General features: G+C 39.1%; 3 protein-coding genes across 21 annotated transcripts in view; 1 reads left to right on the top strand and 2 right to left on the bottom strand.

Annotated features, from left to right (window-relative positions):
* On the bottom strand, window positions 1-16291 carry LOC130266612 (E3 ubiquitin-protein ligase UBR3-like; the record flags this gene model as incomplete). The annotated part of the gene is made up of 6 exons (XM_056515886.1): window positions 16004-16291; window positions 15190-15959; window positions 2367-2506; window positions 1794-1952; window positions 672-815; window positions 1-50 (listed from the first exon to the last, which is right to left on the bottom strand). Coding segments are annotated over exons 1-6 (1551 nt in total), but the record flags the coding sequence as incomplete, so codon positions are not given.
* The window catches only part of METTL5 (methyltransferase 5, N6-adenosine), a 13032-nt gene continuing 4626 nt past the window's right edge, over window positions 15200-23605 (top strand). The window contains exons 1-8 of one of the 18 annotated variants that reach the window (XM_056515868.1): window positions 15200-15341; window positions 17226-17347; window positions 17472-17586; window positions 17973-18154; window positions 18515-18597; window positions 18864-18915; window positions 19591-19640; window positions 20561-20676. In XM_056515868.1, coding sequence (XP_056371843.1) covers window positions 17239-17347; window positions 17472-17586; window positions 17973-18154; window positions 18515-18597; window positions 18864-18915; window positions 19591-19640; window positions 20561-20614 — 645 coding nt within the window. In that variant the 5' untranslated portion in view covers window positions 15200-15341; window positions 17226-17238 and the 3' untranslated portion in view covers window positions 20615-20676. The other 17 variants (XM_056515866.1, XM_056515867.1, XM_056515869.1 and 14 more) reach the window with 17 other exon arrangements.
* SSB (small RNA binding exonuclease protection factor La) overlaps window positions 20327-23605 on the bottom strand; it is an 8834-nt gene continuing 5555 nt past the window's right edge. For both annotated transcript variants that reach the window (XM_056515856.1, XM_056515855.1), the window contains exons 6-12: window positions 23481-23581; window positions 23175-23246; window positions 23049-23091; window positions 22303-22443; window positions 21760-21943; window positions 21458-21589; window positions 20327-20779 (exon numbers count right to left, since the gene is read on the bottom strand). In XM_056515856.1, the coding sequence (XP_056371831.1) occupies window positions 20682-20779; window positions 21458-21589; window positions 21760-21943; window positions 22303-22443; window positions 23049-23091; window positions 23175-23246; window positions 23481-23581 (771 nt within the window). In that variant the 3' untranslated portion in view covers window positions 20327-20681. The remainder of the gene's footprint in view (window positions 20780-21457; window positions 21590-21759; window positions 21944-22302; window positions 22444-23048; window positions 23092-23174; window positions 23247-23480; window positions 23582-23605) is intronic.

The raw sequence follows: 23605 nt of genomic DNA on the forward strand, positions 1-23605 counted from the left end.
CTCATCTGAAGAATCCCCTTGTCCTGATGTTGCTGTACCACCTGCCAAGCCTTTTGAAATAAAAAGTTCAGAGATTCTTTTCATAAGTCTTATATTGAAAAGACAGTATTTTAAGATATTTAAGCCAGTATGAAATGGAACACTACATTAATTTTCTTTAAAAGATACATAGCAGTGGACTGAGAAGTTGGAGTAAGATTTCCAAGCAATACAAAACCAGGGATATGCAAATACATGCCATTGCAGAACTTCAATGCACTGTGTCAACAAACAAGCATTCTTTCAGAAATTGAAAAAATACAACTCAGATTGACTTCAGTGATTAAAAAAAAAAAAAAAAAATTCACAGAACCTTTATAAGAAGAGGTGCTGTGGACTGATAATCACTTCGCTGCAGTGGCAAGATTCCACTATGAGCAATTTCATCTTGCCTACTCAAATTCCACTAATGTTATGACTGGAAAAATGGTGCTCAGCATATTAGCAACAAGAAGTTAATATGTTTAGCTTTGTTGATAGAAGTAAGAGTCCTGTAATTTGGCAGTGCAATAAATAACAGGTAATTCCCTAAGCTTCATTAAGATCAGTTTTTCTTAAAAATAAACCCAAAGCAGTTTATATAAAACCCATCAATAACCAAGTCTTCTCTTAAAATCTTTTTCTACACAAACCTTGAACAGATAATGTGCTAGATCCAGCTCCTTGTTCCTGCATACCACATGCAATTTTATCCTCAGGAAATGCCAATCCAGAGCCTTTCAAAGCAATGAGGTACTTTTCATGACTTTTCTTTGCACATGCGTTCTCTCCAACACCTTGAATATACACATAAAACAGTATTAAAGCACAAAAGCAGCTCCTTGGTTCATATGCTTCATACTCTATGCAAACAATCTAAAAAATGGCCCACAATGTTTTAATTTAATAACACATATTCTCCATTCCAGGAGTTCAGATAAGCATGTCTTACTTTCAATTCCCTTTCTGTATTTCTGTATCAGGAAATCCATCACATTTAGGAAAGAGAAGTAATTAAATTACTCCCATTTGAATAAGATAATAGGAGAGAAAAAGGAAGGGGAAAATAAAGATAACTGCCCTTGAGGCAGCTGTGCTAAGTGTTTCTCCTTTCAAATAAAGATTTGGAGATTGCCTGTTCTTTAACTAGCTGCTGCCCAATCCAGTTATGGCAACTTAAAACTACTATGCAAAGGACTCTTAATCACAAGAAAATAACATGGAGTTTATTTACACTAGGTGTTTGGGGTTAGTTGTGACAGGCCGACATTTTTAGTTTCATTGTTATTTGGTACAGGATTGAATAAAAAATTAAGCTGGGAGTAATGTTTAAGAAAAAAAGATGAAGAAGGCTTTGCACAGAAATGCAGGACAGACAGACAATGGCCTTTTGCCATTCAGGTCTCTTCCAGTAACCTCTGTGACAGCAGATCCCAAAATAAGTTAGACATATTCCACTTTGAATAATGTTGTTATGACTAGTTTGGAAGTACTAAGCTAGAATGAATTTCCTACAAAAACTTTTCAGAAAAGATGTTTCTTTATACATTTATTAGGGACACAGATCTGATGTTTGCTCTTACAGGTCTTAATAACAAATGTTTCTAGTCACTCTTTAAGCTCATGCTCCTATCAGCAAAATAGCCTTAAAAATATGGGTTTTTTCTGTGTTTTGAGATGTCAAAAAAATGCAGAAAATTAAGTTATAAACAAAACTTATGCCCTTAATTTTTCACAGTTTGAAAATCTAACGATTATAAATAACAAAAACATACCAGAGCTAAGATCTTTGTAGAACTGTTGGCTAGTTAAAACCTGGGTAAGAACTGATCTCATTGCACCTCCCATTTTGGTCAAGTCTTCTAGGAAGGACACGTGAGGCTCCAAAACCTGGAGGATTTTATGAAGGTCTTTCTCTGATGGCAGATCAAGAGCTGAAAACCACATAAAAAGAACTTTTGGTGTAGATATAAGTCAGCCAAAACTGTGATAAGCTGAACAGTTATGACCACCAGAAATGAAAATAATTTATATATTCATAATGCTCCAAAACTCACACATACCAATTCCAAACCATACATGAATTCATTTTCTGGAAGAGCTCAGCACAATGCCAGGTAACATAAACATATTAAACATATTTAACATATGCTTAAAACATATTTAAGCATGCCAGCAGGTAACAAAATCAAATCAGCTAGTCAGGCTGTAATTTTGTTGGGAAGAGAAGTACAAAATACAATAACATAAACTATGGATAGCACTCATGTACTGTGTCTTCACAGATTGCAAATCAAGAGGAAACAGCATGGTAAGATATGCTAGATACATGCAAATTCAAAACATACCAGGCTCATTATATCCCTCTCTTAAATGCTGAATCAGACTAAAGATGAACTGCGGAAGAACTAATTCTGACATCATCAACAAGTCTTTCGGAACACATGGAACATTTGAATTTGATTTGATCCGGTGTCTTTTACAAAACCTAGAAAACAGATGAGAAAAATGTTAGCCAAGCACAGCTCAGCACTGTTAACACATACTAAGAAAAGCATTCCTTTTTCCATTTTTCAGAGAGTATATGCTTTTACATTATAGGTGGTATGGAAACGGTTTTCTGAAATTCCAACTACTCTGTTCAAGTCCATTCTGATTCTGAGGCCAGAGAATTATAAAGCTGCTCATAGCTCACATATCTAACATCTCAGCTTCTTCCCATAAATATCAGAACTATCTTCCACTGAGCAATTAGAAGAACACTGACTTGCTTCTCCTTTCTGCGACATGATCAGAGCTTGGACTGATTTTTCTAGTCCTCATTCAGACAATAACTTTTAAAAATTTCTTTTGACAATAAAAACAACTTAAAAAGGCATAAGATTTCATAGGATGTGTGTATTTTAAATATACAGCAACTACAATTTACAAAATCCTTACAAAATTCTTTAATTTAAAAAGAAAAGAAAACATTTATTCTTTGGAAAATTCCTGCACGGTAGCAGCTGAGGCTTGGCTAATGCACAGTGACACGACGTTGAGCCAAACCCCATTAGAGCAGACAGAATGATTTCCTACTCACTTAACATGAGCCTGACTCAAGAGACACTGAATACTTTTCAGCTCCCAAGCTATTTTTAGAAAGGACATAAACCAACATCAAAGAGTTATTTACCCACATGAAAAACAACACTAAACAAAGAATAGTCTAAAAATACATCACACAAGAATAAACATTTACGGAAAAGACTCACTAGAATTTACTAATAATTTTTCAACACAAAAATTCAGAAAAAATACAGCTCTGTTTGACTATGAAAACTGTTCCAGACTTATGCCATGGTTTCCAGAAGCAGCCTGCAACTTTCTAAAACTTAAGCCTTCCCTCTCTGAGAATCATTGAAGAATCACTTTCAAGAGAAGGAAATAGAAGAAAGCCACAGAGAAAGTAGGTGGATCAAGAAAAAAAGGCAAAAATTAAAAAAAAGTACACAAGTCCAACAATTAAAATGGCAATTCAAAAAAATGGCCAGCAAATCCACAAGATTAAGAGCTTCTCTTCTGCTTTTGCACATTAGAAATGAGACTTTTTATTAAGAAAAGGTACAGAAGGACAGTAACAGCCAGTCAATTTGCTGTTGCTATATACACCCAATACATCTCTGGGATGGAAAGAACTCACTGGTGACTGACAGCTTTCTGTTAATTAGTGTCCAAATAAACAGAGCTCACTTTTGCCTTCCACTTTACATACTACATTCACAGAAGCTATGAAAAGTCATTCCATGTTCCTTGTTCAAGTACAGATAAACAGCACAATTTGCAACTGCAGGGAATTCAAACGAGCTTGTAAAAGTTATTCACTTTTTCTCTTTGGTCATCCACTTTTATCTTTTCCACATTGAGAAACCTAAACTGCTATACATCACAAATATGACTTCATCTATGCTAAAACATGGTATTCCATATTTTTAAAGTAACTGGTTTCCCTTTCACCACTGTCCTTATAAGAAGGGATCAAAAGTAAATAAAGATCTAAAAAGACACAAAATGAAGGAATTACTACACAGTGCATTCTAAAATCTTTCATAGCCCACCATCCCCCCATATATTTTTCATTCTGCCAAAAGATGTTTTCACTGGTTACGTTCGCAAGGAAGCCACTGTAAGGAAACACACAGGTAAAGTAATTTTGAATCCCAGCTTCTGCTAAGCACAAGGCTTCCTTCCACCCTCAATGGGTTGGTTACATGATCACTGGTCAAACAGCAGCCACAACTATTCCATAACCAGTTCCTTATATACATCTGAAAGAACTTCTTTACAGAAGCATCAGCTAAAGAATCAGCTACATCTACATAAATGTTTCAAAATGCTTCTGAGACTATCAAAATAGGCTTTAATAGGCAACAAAAAGGAGCATTGCCCAGATGTCTCCTGGCACCATCAAGCCCCAGAAATCCACCACTTAGAGCAGGTAGAAATCTCTAACAGGGGGCAATGAAAGATGGATATAATCTAGATAAGAAATATATTTTTTCTGAAGAAGCTCAAAAATAAAGACAGAGGGGAAGACTGACTAGGTAACTGACAGATCACCTTGATCTAAGCTTTTTAACTTGATTTCAACATTGCAAAATACTTCTTCCAACAAGCCTGTAGTCCATATTAAATCCTTTAGCAGTTCATATTTCTTGTACTATACACTCTTCAAATATTTTTATTACTATACTAGAATGATGTTTAAGAATGAGTGTATCAGTGAGAATGTCAATTCAATAGACAGAAACATTCAAGCCCTATGTACCTGAAGATCTGGCATGGAAATACTAAAATACAGGTCCACATGAAGACAAAAACCATAAACTTTTTACCTTATTCTTTTCTCTGAATCAAAACTATGTTCTGATTTTGATTTTCTATGTATTTTCTACCTTTGAAATCACTTCTTCACAAAAAGGCTAATTTTAGCAAAAGGAGAGAATAAACAGTAAACTTGCAATTAAATAAAAACTTAGGTTTAACAAAGAATCTTGTCCACATGACTTCAAATAAAATTCTGATACATCTTACACTGCATTAATATCTTATTTGTGAAATGCAGAACATTGCTGACATCTACATGAGTAAGCAATACCATGTTATAAACATAAGCAGCTTTAATATCTTCTGAACAACTTCAATGTCAAACTTTTCCAATTCATTCCACTCTTTCCTACTATTTCCGTTTTTAATAATGCTACTGTGAATTTCCAAAATGCATTTTAGAAATGGCTTCAGGTAAAATAACTCCTTCCCTTTAGGCTACAGTTTCACAGCCTAGTTGGATTAGATCAGTCCTGCCACAACTCCGTCTTCTCATTTGTTCTAGCACTAGCACTTGACTGATCCTACGTTAAACGAGCTCAGAAGCCAAGCCAACAGAAGTTGTTTACTTACAAGAATATATAAAAAATTTCACTGGGCCACTTTAAATCCACCACAACTCACAGACCAGTCTCCTTGGAAATCACACTGAAATCCCCAAACCATTTTGCCACCATCCCTTTCCTTGTTAACCTGACAGGGAGCAAAATACAGAGAACAAAATCAACCAAAATCCCAAACAAAAACATGCAGGAAAATGCCATCCTGGCCAGCACAAGTAGACACAATGCTCACTGTGGAGGCAATTCTATCACTTCAAAGGAGAGGTTTTTAAACTCCACAGTTATCACAGCAGCTGATAAATGCCTTCAGTAGCAGCCAGATCACACCTTTACAGCTTTTGAACATTTGATCAGTCCTTCATCCACTACACCCCACAGTGTCTCAAGTTTCAGTTGCATTCCAGAAACTTAAGTTCACATATACACAGATGGACTATTTTTACCCCCACTTTTCTCTCACTATTTTGTCCCCTGCCTCCCTGTGTTTAAAAGTAATTTGTTTTTTAAACTGGATTATAAGACTGCCAAAAGAAAGCATCCCAATTTCACATTCTTAACGGTATTACAGCATGGAGTACCTGACTCTGAAAGAAACTTAGAGGGATAAGGATTTGGGACTCAAGCAAAATCTAAATGAAAACTGCTGGGAATCAATTCTTAAGCAAAGAAAGTAAAGCTCTACTTGATTATTCAGTTCAGTAAGTCATACCTAAACTGAGTTCTTATTTAAAACATAATATACATTTCATATGTACATATACGGTATAATATATATTCATACTGTATAACTTGTGACTGACATCATGTAATGCTTCTTAAAGTATTCAAGTGAAGTTTTGTAAATATTAATTAAACACAAGTTTTTTAAAAAGCATGTATTCGGTCTCCACCGTAAAACTAACACAAAAACACTACTCTTACACACGCTGAATCTACAAAATAGAGGCAAGATACAAAGTACTTTTTGAGTGCTACAATTATTTCTGAGACCTTACAAACCCGTATCATCATTTCTTATGCACCAGTAGAGTGTTTAAATGGTTTTTTCCTACTTTTGAAGTCTTAAATATCAAACCAAATCTTAATTCAGTACAAAATAAAACTTGCATAATCAGAATTAGAAAATTATTTGTATGAAAAAGGGCTGATATACTGCATGGCTGCTTTATGTAAATCCACTAACAACAACAAATACAATGTTAACTCTGAAGAAATGCAGAGAAAGAAATCTACTGTTCCTATTAAAATTAAGTTTAGCATGTTTCCCCCACACACCCTAATAACTACATTTCATTAGTTAAATTCCTTTCACCTGCAAAACAGGCTTCCAAAAGTGAATAAATGTGGTACTGACTTCAAGACCCAAGGAATGAGCACTCTTCTGCTCTTTATGAAAACTGCAAGCTACAGAACTCATTGACAAAACTGAATACCTGCATTTCTGCTATAAGGGGCAAAGCCAACTGAAAAGATGTCAGCCTAACACTTCTAACCAGAAAATTTCCAAAGTAGAGACAAGAGAGTGAATAGCAGAGGACAATGAAACACAGCAGAACAACTAACGGCTTCTCAAGAAAAAAAAAATCCCCACCTTTAAAGGACATCTTTTCAGGCTTTAAGCTTTCATGACAAAGCTGACTGGCCAGGTTAAGAGGCTAGAAATCAGAGACTGCACACTAAGAAGGTATTCCAATCCTTGCAGAACAGCAGGAAGAGAGGCAATGACTCACTAGAAGCTCTTGGTGCTCAGTCTGCATTATGTGAAGAAGCACACCAGTTCAAAGGACAAGCCGACAAAGCTGCTCTGCAGAGCATTTCTAGTATTCTGTTAGTCCTCAGACATAAACATCCTGTATCGTAGACAAAACTACAATGATTTTCCCTAGTATACAAGTAGCCATTATCAATCAGAAGCAGTAGATTTGGCAGTTTCAATCATAAGGCCTTTTTTAAAGAAAAATTGAGTAAGAATGAGAAGGAATGGACTTCTGAGAGCTGGTGCTGAGCTATGTTTGAAAGGAAGCAGAAAGTTACTAAATGTGAGCATTTGAGCATTTTTGACAGCCAAGAGAGCAACTCCAGAGAGTAGCACAATCTGCTTTGCAAAAATATTCTTTAGAGAAAAGGTGGATGCTCTGGAATAAAATGACTGCACTGTAATTCCATCTAAGTACAACTAACTTCTACCTAGTCTGATTGAAAAGCCTCAATCTACATGTGATTTGAAATATATTTGTACTATATCAGACACACAGCTGACACACAGATAGAAATTACAAATGTAATACTCAGTCTCTTTGGTGCAGCTTTTTCAAACATTACAGTGATTGTAAAGTGAAGCACTTACAAATTAAAAAAGGCTTCACTTACACTATTAATGGAAATATTAAGGTTCTTTAAATTATCTTAATTCATCTACTTGCATGTATGAATACAGTCTTCAACAGGAACTGCAGCCTTTCCAGTTGAGAAAAGAAACTTACTTCTTAAAGGACCTTACAATACAGTATTTCACTATATTGAAGAAGGCATTGATGAGAACACGTTTCAAACTCAACTCTAAAAAGCAATCCTTATCAAGGTTTACATGAAAAAAGCACACAAGAAAAATATTTACATTCAACATTATTTAACAGCATGGAGTCTAAAGGTATTGCCTTTACTTTCCCCTTCAACTATGATCTATAAGATAGAGGAATTAAGACATAATGTATATTCTAATTTTGAAGGCTTAACTTAATTATATTTAGGATCTGATTTTGCAGAGTTCTTAGTCTTACACAGCACACACATGCAGAATTACCAGCTGACACCAGAAGTAGACCTGAAAGACAATCAGATCAGTAAATAAAATAGCTGGTCCTGGGCCCTCATCAGAGTCATGTCTACCTGGCCCTCAATCTTCCCAAATCACTTTAAGATCATGCCCAGTCTCCTGACCAGTTGCTTTTGGAATGACATCAATTATCTACCTTGAAGTACATGGACAGTATATCTACTTTAAAGAACAAAAATCAAGTTCTCAAAACAGAGTTAACAGAAACATTTTCTGACTAACAAAATTCTCCCAAGAGAAGTTAAAACAGGTCAAACATATAGCATGTATTATTTTGACCCAAATACTTCATATGACAAAGTTCTAAGTGATTACACAGTGCTAGACAAATGCAAAAACAACCTTCATTTCTTCAGGATTTGAGTAGGATGTGTGAATTTTAATAATAGTTGTCAACTTAAGCTTTGGCCAGGCCTCCAACAGAAAAAGTGTATATATAAGTAATCTGCAGTTTTCTTAGAAAGAATTTACATGTTTCATGCCAGAGCTATTATCAGTGCAGGCACTGTGCAGAAACAAAAACGTGCATCCTGAAGAAGGCAGGAGTTCATTTAGTCCTTGTTACTGTAATAGCCATTTGGGTATCTCTATTAATTCAATGCAAAGAAAATTCATTGTTTTCAATGCTTAGTACCAGAATCCTATACAGGGGAAGGCACCTAAGATACTATTATTGAAAATCACCTGCAGCTGTCAGATACTATTCTAGGATGTTTTAAAAATATAAAATTCCTGATACTGTAAAAGTGATAAGGAAATATGGCCTGAAATCTGAATCAACCTATATGGCCAGTAAGAAAGATCTAAGAAACAATAGTTCTTTATATAGTTCCCAAAATCACATTTGTTCCACTGCAAACAGATCCACTGACAGCTCCATGAAGATCAGATATATACCAGACAAATAACATTCCATCCTGACGCACAGAACTTAGAATCCCAGGCAGATGATAGGTCCATAAAAGGTATAATAGAAGCAGCTTTAGAATTTGGTGGGATCTCAGTAGAGGAACTGAAAACCACCACTGGTTAGCCTAAATCTAAACAAGATTGTTACAGAGAGCTCTAAAACACAGCTCCTCTTAAACTGAATATATACTGAGGCAAATTACAAAGCAAGAGACAAGTGATAAAATAAATGAGCCAAATGTCAGGCAAGGCAAGATATATAGCAGTCATATCTTGTGAGCTCAGCCTTCACAGTACTGCTGTGGTCTTCAAATCAGACTGGTCCTATTAGCAAACCTTTCGGGTAAAACCATCATTTAAGTTTGTTCAGTAATTAACACAGCAATAGTTCAGGCTTCTAAATATTTATAGTTATGTATATAGATATGTTTCAACATCTTACTGATGACTTTGAAACAATTATACATTATTCCAGAGGCATGTATAAAGTCACAATGCATCCAGTCAGGTCATAGCTCTAAAGGTAGTAATACAAAACTAGCACTTGGTTATTGACCACTTGGAATACATCTCAGCAACTAATTTAGAGGCTAATGTAGTTCTAATTAGAGACATGCTTAAAAGAAATCAAGTCAGGCAGGTTTGAGAGCTGAGTATATGACATGATAGACTTAACCAACATGTTGATCTGCAATGTCTTTTGCTTTCCAAGGATAAGGCCTAACATGAAGCTCCATGTAAACTACTCAGTGTTACTGTGGAATCCTAAGAAGCAATACATTACCTTGAGCTTTATGTGTAGGGGAGGCATGAAGGAGGACAGAGGAAATAAATTATTTATAAATGCATGGTAACTTCAAATTCTGTGATCCCTGTGAATCCCAGTATGAATTCCTGTACTTTATATGTGAATGAACACGGTGGAGGTTTTGCTCTGAAGAGTTATCCAAACTCTCACACAAAGCTAACAGCCACTACAGCTCAGACTTCTTTTCAGTCCCTCCTTGGTAGCTCAAAGGAGTTCAGAGGCAGAAAAGCTTCATGGAGTTGTCAGAGACCTTACACAGCTCAACGAACCTGTACACACAGGCATTTTTATGGGGTTTCATAAAACTCAGAGGCTAAACTAAAGTTGACTACTTGTCAACTCTCAGCCTGATGATAAAGCATCTGTTTCACCAACCTCCTGAAGAAAGTTCCAAAAGAGCATCCTTAACTCTTTGAGGCTGAATTACCAAACCTAGCCTAGGTCCTGGGAACTGAAAACTTCTTGGTAATTATTAAACAAGACAATTGATAGAGTCACACTGGAAGGGACAACCTTAAAGCAGCAATATGCTGCTTCATATATATGAAGCATATATATGCTTCTTATATATGCTAAGAAGGTGATTTGCTGTTGCAAGATACTCCAAAAAATAACCACATTATCACTTTGTGACACTAAAACAATAATAATTGCCTGTATGTCCCAGAACACAGCCACAAGCAGATCGGACGTTTTTGATCTAAGGGGATCCCAGTGCTACAACCCAAGATGGTAAAAGAGACCTTTCCTGATAAACATGAACCAAATGCATCCAAAGATAACTAGTAACAATAGCTTTCTCAAGAGCAAGCTTCCTTTTTAATGTTAAAATTTTATGTTAAAATTTTGTTAAAATTTTCACAAGCCTAGAATATGAAAAAGTTCCTTTACTCTCACTTAGCTACCAAATGTAAAAGAAATAGAATATAATCTTCCATAGCTCCCAATCTCACAAGTATCTTTGAAAAGGAATAAAATGAAGAATAGGATTCTAGGGGGGCAGAATAGCAAAGGCCATCAAAATTAGGTATCTACCATCCAAAATTTAACAAAAACATTCAATAATCCTTACTGAGTGCAAACATTTTAAAATACTGAAAAAAATCAAGGCCATTTCTAAATAAATTAAAGCAGGAAAAAAAGCAGTTTAAAAACTAAGAATATACTTCTCATACTTGCCAGCAAAAGGAGGCAAAGAGAATTGTCCAATCTTTTCATAAGGGAATCACAGTAGACCCAACAGATACATTTGTCTCCAAGAGAGACATAATGATTAAAAAAAAAGAAAACAGAAGTCTGATCTACTGTGCAGCTCATACAGGATCTCTATGAAACCTACACTGACTCACACTTTAAGACACAGAGCTAAATGGAAAGATGAGCAGGGATCAGTAGAGACAGAACTGCAGGAAGTTTAGACCTAGGTACCTTGAAGGTGCTTTTGAACACACAGCATTACCACCAATCTGTGAGAGTCACCTTTCTTATAACTACATGATTTTTTACTCAATAAAGAAACAGTCCAGTGTTGTAAGTGGAAATGGATAACACCTTAGTCCCTTTGATGCAAGTCATAAGAGAAGGCAACACTATGTCAATGAAGTCATTGGTTGCCATAACTACCAAGGAATACACAAAAAACCATCACTGCAAAAGCCTATTAAATGAAATTCTTAACCTGGCTTTTCAACTTTCAGGATATGCAACCTTTGAGAGAGGTATTATTTGTGTTGTACTGTAATGCAGCACTAAACATCTGCTTCTTACATGATTAATTTAACTAATAAGCCAACAGTCAGACTCTGAAACAGGACACAGTAGCACACAATAGCAAAAGTGTTGAGGTGCTCTGGTATATCAGGTTATTGTCTACAGACTTAGAGGGGAATCAGAAAAAGACACCATAGAAACAGGATGGTACTCAGCAGTAACAGATTATTGAATAGTTATACACTTATAATAACCATATGGCATATTTCTTCAGGCTGATTTCATAAACTATCAGTTTCATTATAAGACAAGAGACCATCCACCAACCAAAAAATACTCCAGGTCTGAATTTTTCCCTGCCAAACTGCATGGGGTTTTTCTAATCCAACAGATGAACTCATTTGAACTATGAGCATATGTCTACTCAAAATGCTTTAGAACTAAAGATTTTTGCTTCTTCAGAACATTATTAATTACCTCTGAAGGATACCATATGGGAGACAACTACAAACTATTTCCACCCCCTGACATATCAGTGGATTTTAAAATCATCTATTCAGCCTTGCCACAGGTAACATTTTTAATACTTTCACAAGCAGATACATTTACAAACTTGAATATTTTCTAAAGTCTACATTACTTTCTGGTAGATCAGACCAACTGCAATTAACTTAAACATCAAAACCACTGAAATCCGCATGGAAATCAAAAGGTTCAAAAACGTGACAATCTGATTTTTCTAAAGAAATGAGAATTACACAAGGTACCTAAAGCAAATCAAGACACCTAAGGCAAATCAGTATCCATATATTATGCTATATTCCAGCTTCTTTAAATAAAGGCACCAGAAATAAAAAACTAACACTCAGGTACTCCTATGAAGCAAATTTTGTATTTAATTAGTAATATGAGATTAACATACACCCATTCTCGAACTCTAGAGCAAACCATCTCTAGATTTACGCTAGCCATCCTAAAAGCAATGAAAAGATGTTCCAGATTCTGAACTGGAGAGATTTCCTTTATAACAGATCAGTTAACTAAGACTTAATGAGAAGTATTTTTTAAGCTGTATCAAATAAATAATATTAATATGGAGACCAGATAGCACGAACAGAAACAAAAGAATGTTACTATAATATTCATGTACAGTATATACACAAAATTTTATCTGAGCAGACAGATGGTAGATAAAGTTTGTAAGCAGGCTCCACATTTGATTCCCTTGCTATTAATAGAAGCCTAGGCTGTAGTGGCCAAGGTTATATCAGGCTAGACACACTCCAGTTTCCTAAGTCCACCATGAAGGCCTCCTAACCTCGACATGCAAAGCATTACCTTCGGCATTGTGCAGTTGATTTGCATACACAAAGTTAAAACACTATCTAAACATGCTGCATTGTAGCAATTCAAGTCAACAGGTAAAATTCTGTATTTGCACATATTAATGCTTTTATACTGGTATAAGCTTAATTTACTTTGTCTTGCACAGCAAACCAAGTTCCTAGTTCACTTAATTGCAATGGCTTGACATCAGTTCTTATCAACATAAGCAGAAGTGACCTTATGTTAAATGCAGACACCCCATATGCTGTCATGTATTGTCCTCCTTACATGTCCAAGAGGACTGGAAAATCTAGTGCTCAATGCCAAGTGCTGTTTCTGAACAAATATTATGCAATTCTTTATCTTTAGTGACCAAAACTCCTGAAGAGACCTACCTCACAAACAAGACAATTTCCTCTCAAATTCTACCATTAAAAGCAATAAGGAGGATACATAGAAATGAGAAGATTGTTACTCCCTCTGGGTTTGCATCTGCTTACATTGCAAATTTAACAGCATTTTTTATTTCTTCTTTATGAAAGCAGCTTTCCTCAAGAAGAAAACTGTTTAAAATAAGAAAAGACAACTGTGAAAGCTATACAGTCTGGGATGAGAGCAGCATCACAAGTCATTTTAATAGACACCCTAAAGTAGTTCAATCTGTGTGTGCTCTGTTAAAATCCTGCCACTATGAGGAGCTCTAAGTCTATTCCACAATGTATAGTGGAAGAAGTAGTATTAATTTTTTTTCCTACTTCTCAAATCAAGGGAAACTCTTATTTCAGTGATGCTGAGGAAAGTAGAATCACCACAAGTTGAAGAAGAACCGATAAAGAAAGAACCACTTCAGCAGTAGCAACTTGAAACCACTGAAGATTACTGAAAACAAAAGAAGGGAAAATATTCTGCCATTGGAGGAAGTCTATCAATAAGAAGAGTCCACCAAAACAGAATGAATAAATGAAGAAGGCGGACAGCAAGGGAAAGAAAAGCTGAAAAAAGCATGAGAAACAAAAACTGAAGCCACGTCAAGACCTTCAGCAGGAGAACGGAAAGAACTGGAGTCAAGGCAAAACATTCAAGAAACAGAAGAAGCAGAATTAATGAAATCTCTAAGTAGGAATGCAAAACGAGAAGGAATCCTAAGATGCCAAGTGAGTGATACAGAATTATAGACTGCAAATTTGCAAAAACAAGAAAAGAACCACAGAAAATGTTTTAAAATGTATCTATGTTGCTAGTTTTTCCTGCTAGGTATGCCACAACTTAGAATTCAAGAGCATACCATCTCATGCAGGCTAAGACAGTAAAGACAGACTATTCCAGAAGGTTTGTCAGAAGAGAATCCTCATTCAAGCACTCCAAACTGTCATCTAGTGAAGCCTTTAGCTAGCTGGTGCATCAAAAGGAGCACAAGGAGCTCCAAAAGATACTCAGATGTAAAATTTGAAGTTTACTGGCTAGGTATCACCTTCATCCAGTAACTGGTTGACTGATCTTTCCTTTCACCATTGAGTACATACGAGAACAAAGGAGGGTTTAATGAGGTACCCAACTCTTCTTCTGACCACGCACCTCACTCTTGCCTCCAGTAGGTCAGAATACAAAAGACCTTTGACTTCCACAAAACTCTGCCCTTCTGTATTCATCCAAGCATTACCACATTCCTTTTATTTAAAGCTAAGGTGGCAAACTGAACTGCAGACTGGGAAATCACATAAAACTGGCTCCCTCTTAGTCAATCTGTTCACTTTGGCTTATCTGCTCACATGCTGTCCCAAAGCATTTTGCCTTCACGGCTAGCTGTGTTAGGCCAAGGCTGCTAGCTGGAAGTGACAGGTACTGCCTCCCGTGCACTCCGCCTTATCAACTTCCCTGAAGGCTGGCACTCGCTGCAAGGGCAACAAGATTCGCACAAGCGTCCTAAAAACAAGGCAGACACACACCAACAAAGCCACCTGGCCGAACCCCGGCAGACCCTGGCTCAGCCCGCGGTCCGAGCCGCAGGCAGGGATGGAGGGAGGCGGCCCAGGAGGCGGCAGGGCCTCACTCACCAGCCTCCCTCAGGGCGGCTGCCGGCACGGCGCTGCCGCCCGCGGGCCGCCCCCACCGGCAGGTGCCCGCCCGCCCCGCCGCGGCCGCCCCGCGCTCACCCGGCCTCCCGCATGACGTTGCTGTCGCCGCAGTCGCAGGCTCCCCCCGCCTGGCTCCGGAACATGTTGTAGTCGTGCCCGGCGTGCTCGCCCTGGTGGAAGCACTCGGCGCACAGGCTCATGCAAGGCGAGATCCCGCACGTCCGGCACCGGTAGGCCACGAAGTTGGCGGTCCAAACCAGGCCGCATAGCGTGGCCGGGTCGTAGGCCCGCACGGCTTGCACGAAGCTGTCCCAGGGCTCTCCGCCCGACAGAAGGCAACGGCACCACTCCAGCGCCTCGCCCGCCGCCTCGCCGCCGCCCGGGCCCGCCGCCGGAGCCAGCACCCGCTCCAGCAGCGCCCGCAGCTCCGCCGCCGCCGCCGCGCCGCTCTCGCCGCCCAGCGCCGCCTTCAGCCGCGCCGCCGTCTCCCACTTGTCCGTGCTGCTGGCGCCGGCCCCCGCCATGACGGGACACCGAGGGGCCGTTACGGCCGCGCCGGGCTCCGGATCCGCGATCCCTCCGCCGCCCTCGCTCCCCGCCCCGCGGCGCCGCCCTCTCGCGATAGCCGCGGCACCGGCGCCCTGCCCGCCGCCCGCGCCCCCCTCCCGACACCGCCTCTCCCCTCCCCTGACACCACCCTCCTCTTCCTCCGCCCCTGCCCTCCCGCCGCCCTCCCAGCGCGCAGGTGCGCCCCGCGCCGCCGCCGCGCGCAGTGTCGCCGCCCGCCGGCCCGAAACTTCCCGCTCGTGCCGGGGTCCCGGCAGCCGCGGGGAGCGTGGAGGGCGCACCTGGGCCGGCCGCGGCCCCGACGGCAGCGGAGCTCGTTTGTTACCGAGCCGTGCCTGCAGCGAAGCGGCCGCCCGTGTGTCCTGGCCGCAGGGGTCCCGCCGGGCTCAGGTGGTGGCGGCTTTGAGGGCAGGTGCAACTGCGGGGAATGTGGGAGGCACCTCTGAGACTTTGGGCCGGCGGTTCTGCGCTCGCTGCCATCAAGCGGCCCCGCTGGGGGTGCGGAGCAGCGTCGGGCTCCGGCAGCTGCTCCGCACCTCGGGGTGTCCGCAGAGCCGCGCTCCAAGGTGCCAGCGGGCGGCTGCCTGCGCGCTGCCACCAGCAGAGAACGCATGTGGATGCCAGTTACCGTGTTTCGTACACCGATGTCGGCGGTTTTAAACCTCGATAAATAGATTTTTAACTGTGCAATGAAAAATCTTATACGAAAAAATCTATTTCTAAACGAGAGTAGCCTTCTACCCGACAGCTACGGGCCCCAAGGCAGCTGCCTTTCTTCTGGCTTTGCCTGCGTTTCCTATGGCTGCCCGTCTGCTGGCGGCTTGTGTCGCGTTGCGGTTCCAGGTGAATGTTACTCTCCTCTCAACGACCGCTTTTCCCAGCGCACGGGCAAAATTCCAGTTTCTTGTTCTGCCCCTAAGGGCACTCAGGAGCGGGACCCCCGAGAAAGCCCGGTCTGCTAGGTGGGTCCTCCGGCGCTTTCTCAGGCACCGCGCAGCGGTGACGCGTAAGGCTCCAATGAAATGTCTCGTGTTTATAACACACGAGACCAAAGCTCGCACTTGCTAAGGACACACGGGAAGTTCCCTGGCGTTTCATTCCCGCAGGTGCCCGTCGGGAAGGGAAGGGAAGGGGCGGTGCGCGCCGGGGCGGGCGGCGCGGCGGAAGTGCGCGGCGGCGCTCGGAGCGCCCGGCCCGGGCGAGCTGCGGTGAGTGGGCGCGGTACCGAGCGAGGCACGGCGGAGAGGGGCGAGCGGACGGTGTAGGTGGCGGCGGTCGCTGGGGCTCGGTTCCTGCCCCGCTTAGGGCTGGGCGGAGGGCGGGCTCGGGCCGTAGAAGCGGAGCCCGGGGCCTCTCTCCGGTGAGGAGAGCGGCTGCCGCCGCCCGCGGCCGCGCTCCTTCCCCATCCTTCCCCAGCTGCCAGCTGCGTCCCGGGAAACGGCAGCGTGAGAGATGCTGAAGAGTACCAGGGGATTCTAAGTATGAAATTTAAGATCGTATGTAGTTTATTTATATCGTTGTAACTGATTGCACATTATTTTCTTTAGTTAAACCACAAACATGAAGAAATTAAAGCTTAAAGAACTGGAAAGCTGTCTTCAACAAGCTGACACTTTTGAAAGTCCAAAGCTACTCCTTGAACAGTATGCAACAAGACCTCATATTGCAGGTAGAGGTGACCCAGGTGGTGTTAAACTAAAGGGGTTTTCTGATGCAAAATTAAGAGCTTTTCTTGATTAGTCATGTACATATTTGGTATTATTGACGTTTTTGTTTGGGTTTTTTTCCCCCAGCATGTATGCTTTATACAATTCACAATACTTTTGATGATATCGAAAACAAAACAATTGCAGATCTAGGATGTGGTTGTGGCATGCTCAGCATTGGAAGTGCAATGTTAGGAGCAGGGTAAGTATTTAAGTTCTGATTATATTTTTTTCTGCCATAGTAGATAGAAAGTAAGATTAAAACATAGCAACATTTCAGATGCATAGTCAGGCTATTTACCAAGTTTTGACCATTCATACTGTGAAAGTGATGTACAGCTGTAATGAATTTGGAAATCACTTGCTTTCCCCATAAGCATCATACAGACACATGAAACTTAAAATTTAATTTATATTTGAGAAAGGGCAACAGAAGTACTTGAATTTTTATCAGCACTGAATTTATAATGTATGCTTGTTACATTTCCTAGATAAAACAAGTTGTGTACACAGATCCCTTACTGTAGAATTTAAATGCCATTTTAGTTTGTAGTGGATTAATACATGACACTTTTCTTTTTTTAATAGATTCTGTGTGGGGCTTGACATAGATGCAGATGCACTGGAAATATTTAATAGCAATATTGAAGACTTTGAGCTCACGAATGTCAACATGGTTCAGTGTGACATCTGTTCTTTATCTGATAGCATGTCAGATACTTTTGACACAGTTATTATGAACCCTCCATTTGGTACCAAGCATAACAAAGGTTGGTAACAGAAAAACTCAGAAATTATTACAAATGAAACAGCAAATGAAATGCTTTCAATGAAACATCTCCCTTCTTTATTCGGTAGATATTCTAATTACTTAATGTTTTGTTGATCTAGAATCAGCTTCTTAAGATTAACAACTTCAATATTGTAATAAAGTCACTGGGGTTTGAAATAAACAATACTAGGTATTTCATATCTCTGTCATTTTTATTAAAAACAATTGAGTATGTTGTAGAAATACTTTCTGTACCTTAATGTATTCAGTGCTGTTTCTCAAGTACCTGTTATTACAGAAAAAATTAAGCAGATCTTTGAGCTTCCATTTAACAATTCTAATTTCATTATTCTTTTAGGAATTGATATAATTTTTCTGAAAACCGCTCTACAAATGGCAAAAACAGCTGTATATTCCCTTCACAAAACTTCAACGCGGCAGGTAAGTTCTTCATTTTAGTAGGATAAGAAACTAACCAGACAACAAAATAGTTGGCTATATAAATGTCTATAGCTTCATTCATTTGCTGACTGCTTTGGGGGGTACTTTGGGGTTAATACTAATTATGTCTCTAACATAGATCAAGATAACTATGTCATCTAATGGTTCAGCTTGAAAATCAAAAGCACAGGAGACTTATTAGTACAGAGGTGTAGATGTTTATAAATGAGAATTTTAGCTCATTTCTACACTATCTACTATTGTAGCACATTCAAAAGAAAGCAGCAGAATGGGAAGTGAAGATGGAAGTCTTAGCAGGTAATATTTATTTATTGTCAACAGAAAAGAAACAAAAACCTTTTGTTTTGGGATATTATCTCTCAGCCAGTCATAACAGACTAAGATAAATTTAAATGTTATTTAATATAGAAATGACACAGGTCTTTTTCTCCTTTTAGCAGACTTTAAAAAAAAAAAAAAAAAGTTTTGCTACCTGGCTAGAATATAAGCAGGCACTTAATAAAGCTCTGAGGAATACATATTCTGTGCAGAATTAGGTTTGTTTTTTGACTAGATTTTGTCTTCAAGCAGAAGTTAGCTTTCTTCCTGCTTCAGAGGGATTGTTGCTGAAAAAGAAAAGCCAAGCACTGTTCAGTTCTCACACACCAAAAATGCATCCTGTCCTTAGTCACCTAAATGTTTTTGACAGTTAAATATCTTCCCAGATTTTCAGTACCACTAACCAGATGCTTTTTAGTTATAGAACTTGAGATGTGAAGTTGCACAAGTGCTTGAAACACAACTGCATTTCAGCCATCCACTTAACTGTCTGATGTGGACAGCTTCAATGTTTAGTCATCATCTAGTGCAGAGATAAAACAGGTATGACAGGCCACAACAGATGCAGACATTAGAAACAGAACTACACAGCTGTAGGGCTTACGTGGCTGATTATCATCCTAGTCTAACATGTATTCTTTATACTGTTCACAGAACTTAGGTTTGATTTACCAGCATCGTACAAGTTCCATAAGAAGAAATCAGTAAGTATAAAACCTGACATAACTGATAAAATACTGGGGTACATAAATTCTCCTTAATGAAGTTTAAATTTTAGGGCCATATGTACTGGATGAACACTCAAAGCATTCAGTCACATCACTGCTGTTACTACATTTTGTAGCAGAACAGGGAAAAGTATCATGATAATGCCACTCAAAGTTATATACAAAGACTAAAGCCAGCACTGCAATTAGATGGGATCAAGCTAAGGGTAGCTTCCTTGACTCAACTCCTAATAGCTGTTTGCTCAACTGTACCTCAGCTCGGACTTGGAGTGAATGAAGTGCTGAATGAAGGCCACAGTAACAAGGATGTTACAGCAGTAGCATTATTTCAGAGCCAGCCTGGGGGCAGCAGGAAGAACTCATGCACTTCATCCCACTGTTAAAAGATACAGTCAGAACACTACAGTATGGCAGCCTAAGCCCACAGCAAGTTACTGGCTACTAAATGCTGGCCTGGAAGCCATGTATCCCCATAAGGGAAGCAGAGAGGAGACTGAGCAAGAGTTGAAGACAGTTAGGTATGTTGAGCAGCAAAGAACAGAAGCTTTAATCAACTGGTGACAATGCTTTTGGTGACTCGAACTTAAAATTATTTAAGTCTGTCCTTACCTTTACTACTTCACCGTTGAAACTATACTGTATTAACCAGGCTTCAGTAGAAAGCAGTTTTAAGTTCTGAATTTATTGCCAGCTGCTATTAAACATAACCACGAGATTACAAAGTCCAAAACTTTTTACATTTGAATGAGATGCCAGCAAAATTGAGAAGATCTGACAGTATAAACAAAACTATAAATAGAAAAGTTCTCCAGGGTTTTATGTTAGGAGTAAGCATGCTTCTTAAACAAAAAAAGAAAGCTGTAACCCAATAAAATGAAGCTTTTCTCTAATTGTAGGTTGACATTGAAGTGGATTTCATTAGATTTTCTGCCAAGAAAGTCCTGAACTGAGGCATGTCTTTAAAACCTATTGAAAATGGAAAAATAAAACCACTATTTTTTTAAATTCTTTTGAGTATTACTGATTGCCATCTCCATTTTCTGTTTTCAGTTGTTTTGGTGCAGGTTCTTCCTTTTCTGTTTCCTCTAGTGGTCTCTTCTTGGGACTTGCTGGTTCTGCAAGATGCAATATGTAGTCATTTAGGGAAAAGGGAAGCTTTGCCTGAAATCTTCTGGAAAAACCCAAACTCTTACCACCATGTAAGCTTGAGTCCCAGTTATCTACAGCCACAACTACACTGGAGGGTTTGCTTCTTACTGTGACTAAAGCTTTTAGATGTTCTAAAATACCCATATTTAAAGAGCTTCACCTCTAACTCCACAGCAAGAGGGCAGCTAAGAAAATGAAGGAGTAGAATCTACCAGGACTAGGGTTTACTGGGTGTGAGTTAAGCAGGTGCTGCATGTAATGAATAGAAGCTTAGCTCTTCCTCTGCTCCAAGCTAAATACTGACAGGCCAAACTACTGAATCTTCTCATATCTTTAAGGGGCAAAAAAAGCGCCACTTAAGAGACTGAGTCTGTACAGTTGTGTAATGCTGCTGACAGCCACCATCTTTCAATGCATAATGTTAAACAGCTGTGCAGTATAGCCTTATCTATCTAGTAATGATCTAAATATGCTTTTTGGACGGTTGTGGAAAGAATGGAGTACATAACTCTTAAGGCAGATCCTGCCAGGAGGACAGAAATGCTACAAAGCAGAGCCAAATCTGAAACACATGCAAGAAACACGAGTACATGGAGCTACTTTCTGTAAAAAATAAGCTGCATCAAGTCCACAGAATGACATACCTGTTTTAGTATCATTTTCACCATCTTCTTCATCATTCTCAAACTTTATTTTCTTGCCCTGAAACTGTATTTTTCCTTTTTGTGCACCCTGAGGTATCTTCCCACCTCTTCCTTTTCCTTTCATTTTGCGCCCTGTGGAAAAACAAGATCAGGTACTTTGTATCATTTGTCTTTTAATTGGCTGGCTGCAGAGACTGCTTTACAGTTGAAGTCAGTAAGCAGTATGCATTCACTACTTAAAAGTGAATTTCATACATCAATTCTAGGAGATTATAAGGGCTTAAATAAATAGGAGAGAGAACCTTTTGTTTTCTGTTTCAGCAGTTCCTGCTGATCTTCCAGGATTTTTTTCAGAGCTTCTTTCTCTGCATCTCCTTCTAGCACTTCCCATGAAACATCCTTGTTCCGGAGCTGCAAGTTTCCATTATGTGCTGCTTTGGCTTTTTCCAGAGCTTCTTTGGCAATATCCTTAAATAGGATAATTCCCTTTAAAAGAAGAGCGGTATTTACATTTTAATCTTACTGCAAAAACATTTAGCTAGAATGATGAACAATATATCCTGTTAAGTACCTTAGCAAATTCATTAATCTTGTATGACTGTAAAATATGTCTAGACTGAAGCAAAGCCCTCAGCCAGAGCTAATGAACCTTATCAACTAACAAGGCTGGAACTATTATCTGTTCTTTTGAAAGAAGTTAAGGGAATAATTTAATTCTCTATTTTAAATATTCTGCAATTTCTCAAAACAATAAATTACTTGATAACATAAAAGAGCAAACATTTAATCATTCATTTTCAAACTTCCATACATAGATTTTAAATCAGTGTCTTAAGATTACTGACCTCCTTTGCACCTCTAACAAAGTGTATCCACTTGATTTCTCCATGACCAGAAAATACATCATGGAGGTCTTCTCTGCATGTTTGGTCATCTAGATCACCAGAAAACTTTAAAAGACATCCTGTCTTTTCTTCCAGAGACTTCTAAATTAAATTAAAAACATTATCACTGAAGAGGCTGAATATTCATATTCCCCCCTCAATCCTATTAAACACACTAGTAATAAATAAACAGTTGAAGTTACACTAATTCAAGCATTTTTCCTACATAACCTAGTTCTCCTGATGTCCAAGTCTTGCACAGTGTGTCCTCCCTCCTTTTTTTGAGTTGAGTTTTCTTTGCTTACTGTGATACACTTATATGGAACTTAGGACTCCTTTCCCATATGAATTACACTCTTTAAATTTTACAAAACAGCTTTCTGAAGGCTCATTAATTGAAAATTTATATAATATCAATGAAATCCTTAATGGAGCCTTTAAATACCATGGAAAAACAATCACCTCAATGGTGCATTCAGGATCACTCTGAACAGGCAAACATGCCTAATAATGTAAATTCAGGACATGAGCCTTTAAACAAAATTAGTCTTACAATATAACATTAAAACACCATGACAAAACAGTCTTAATGTAAGTTACTTGGAAAAGCTGCAGTGACTTTCTAGAAAGTGCTGTAAATTACAGCATTTCAAATAGAGTATTTCATGTTAGCTTTATAAAACATGGATAATTTAAGAAACCCATACCATTTCAGCATCTGCTGCTTGTTTCTGCTTTTCTTCTTTCTCCCTGCGAAAAAGTTAAATTAGTTATGAGTCAGTTCAGGCGTGGCCAGACAAGCAAGACACCCACTTTGATTGACAATGACTCACTGTTTAGCTCTTGCTTTCGCTTCTACTTTGTTTTGTTTCCTTTCTTCATTCTTCTTTGTACAATACTCCTCCCTTCAATAGAATGTAAGTTAATTTAAAATATTCTGTTATAATTAGTTCGTAATACAGCCGTAGACATGAAACAGTTGAAATTATTCTTCCAAGCTGAGATGCTAAGTTTTCAAAAGGTACATCTATCAATGCCTGTACAACAGCATGAAAAACTCACTTCTCTGGCCAAGCCAGGTTCTTGTGTAAATCTACCCCTGACCACTGTTAGTTCATATATCAATTAAGTGGACTTACTTGAAAAGTACTATCAGCTCTGTATCTTTGTACTTCTGATTTGGTATCTCTGTGAACTTCTTAGCAGATTCAACACTATCAAAAACTGCAAATATTGAGCCCTATTAAATGAAAAGAGATATTGT

This window comes from Oenanthe melanoleuca, unplaced genomic scaffold (genome assembly GCF_029582105.1).
Source record: "Oenanthe melanoleuca isolate GR-GAL-2019-014 unplaced genomic scaffold, OMel1.0 S100, whole genome shotgun sequence".
Lineage (NCBI taxonomy): Eukaryota > Metazoa > Chordata > Aves > Passeriformes > Muscicapidae > Oenanthe > Oenanthe melanoleuca.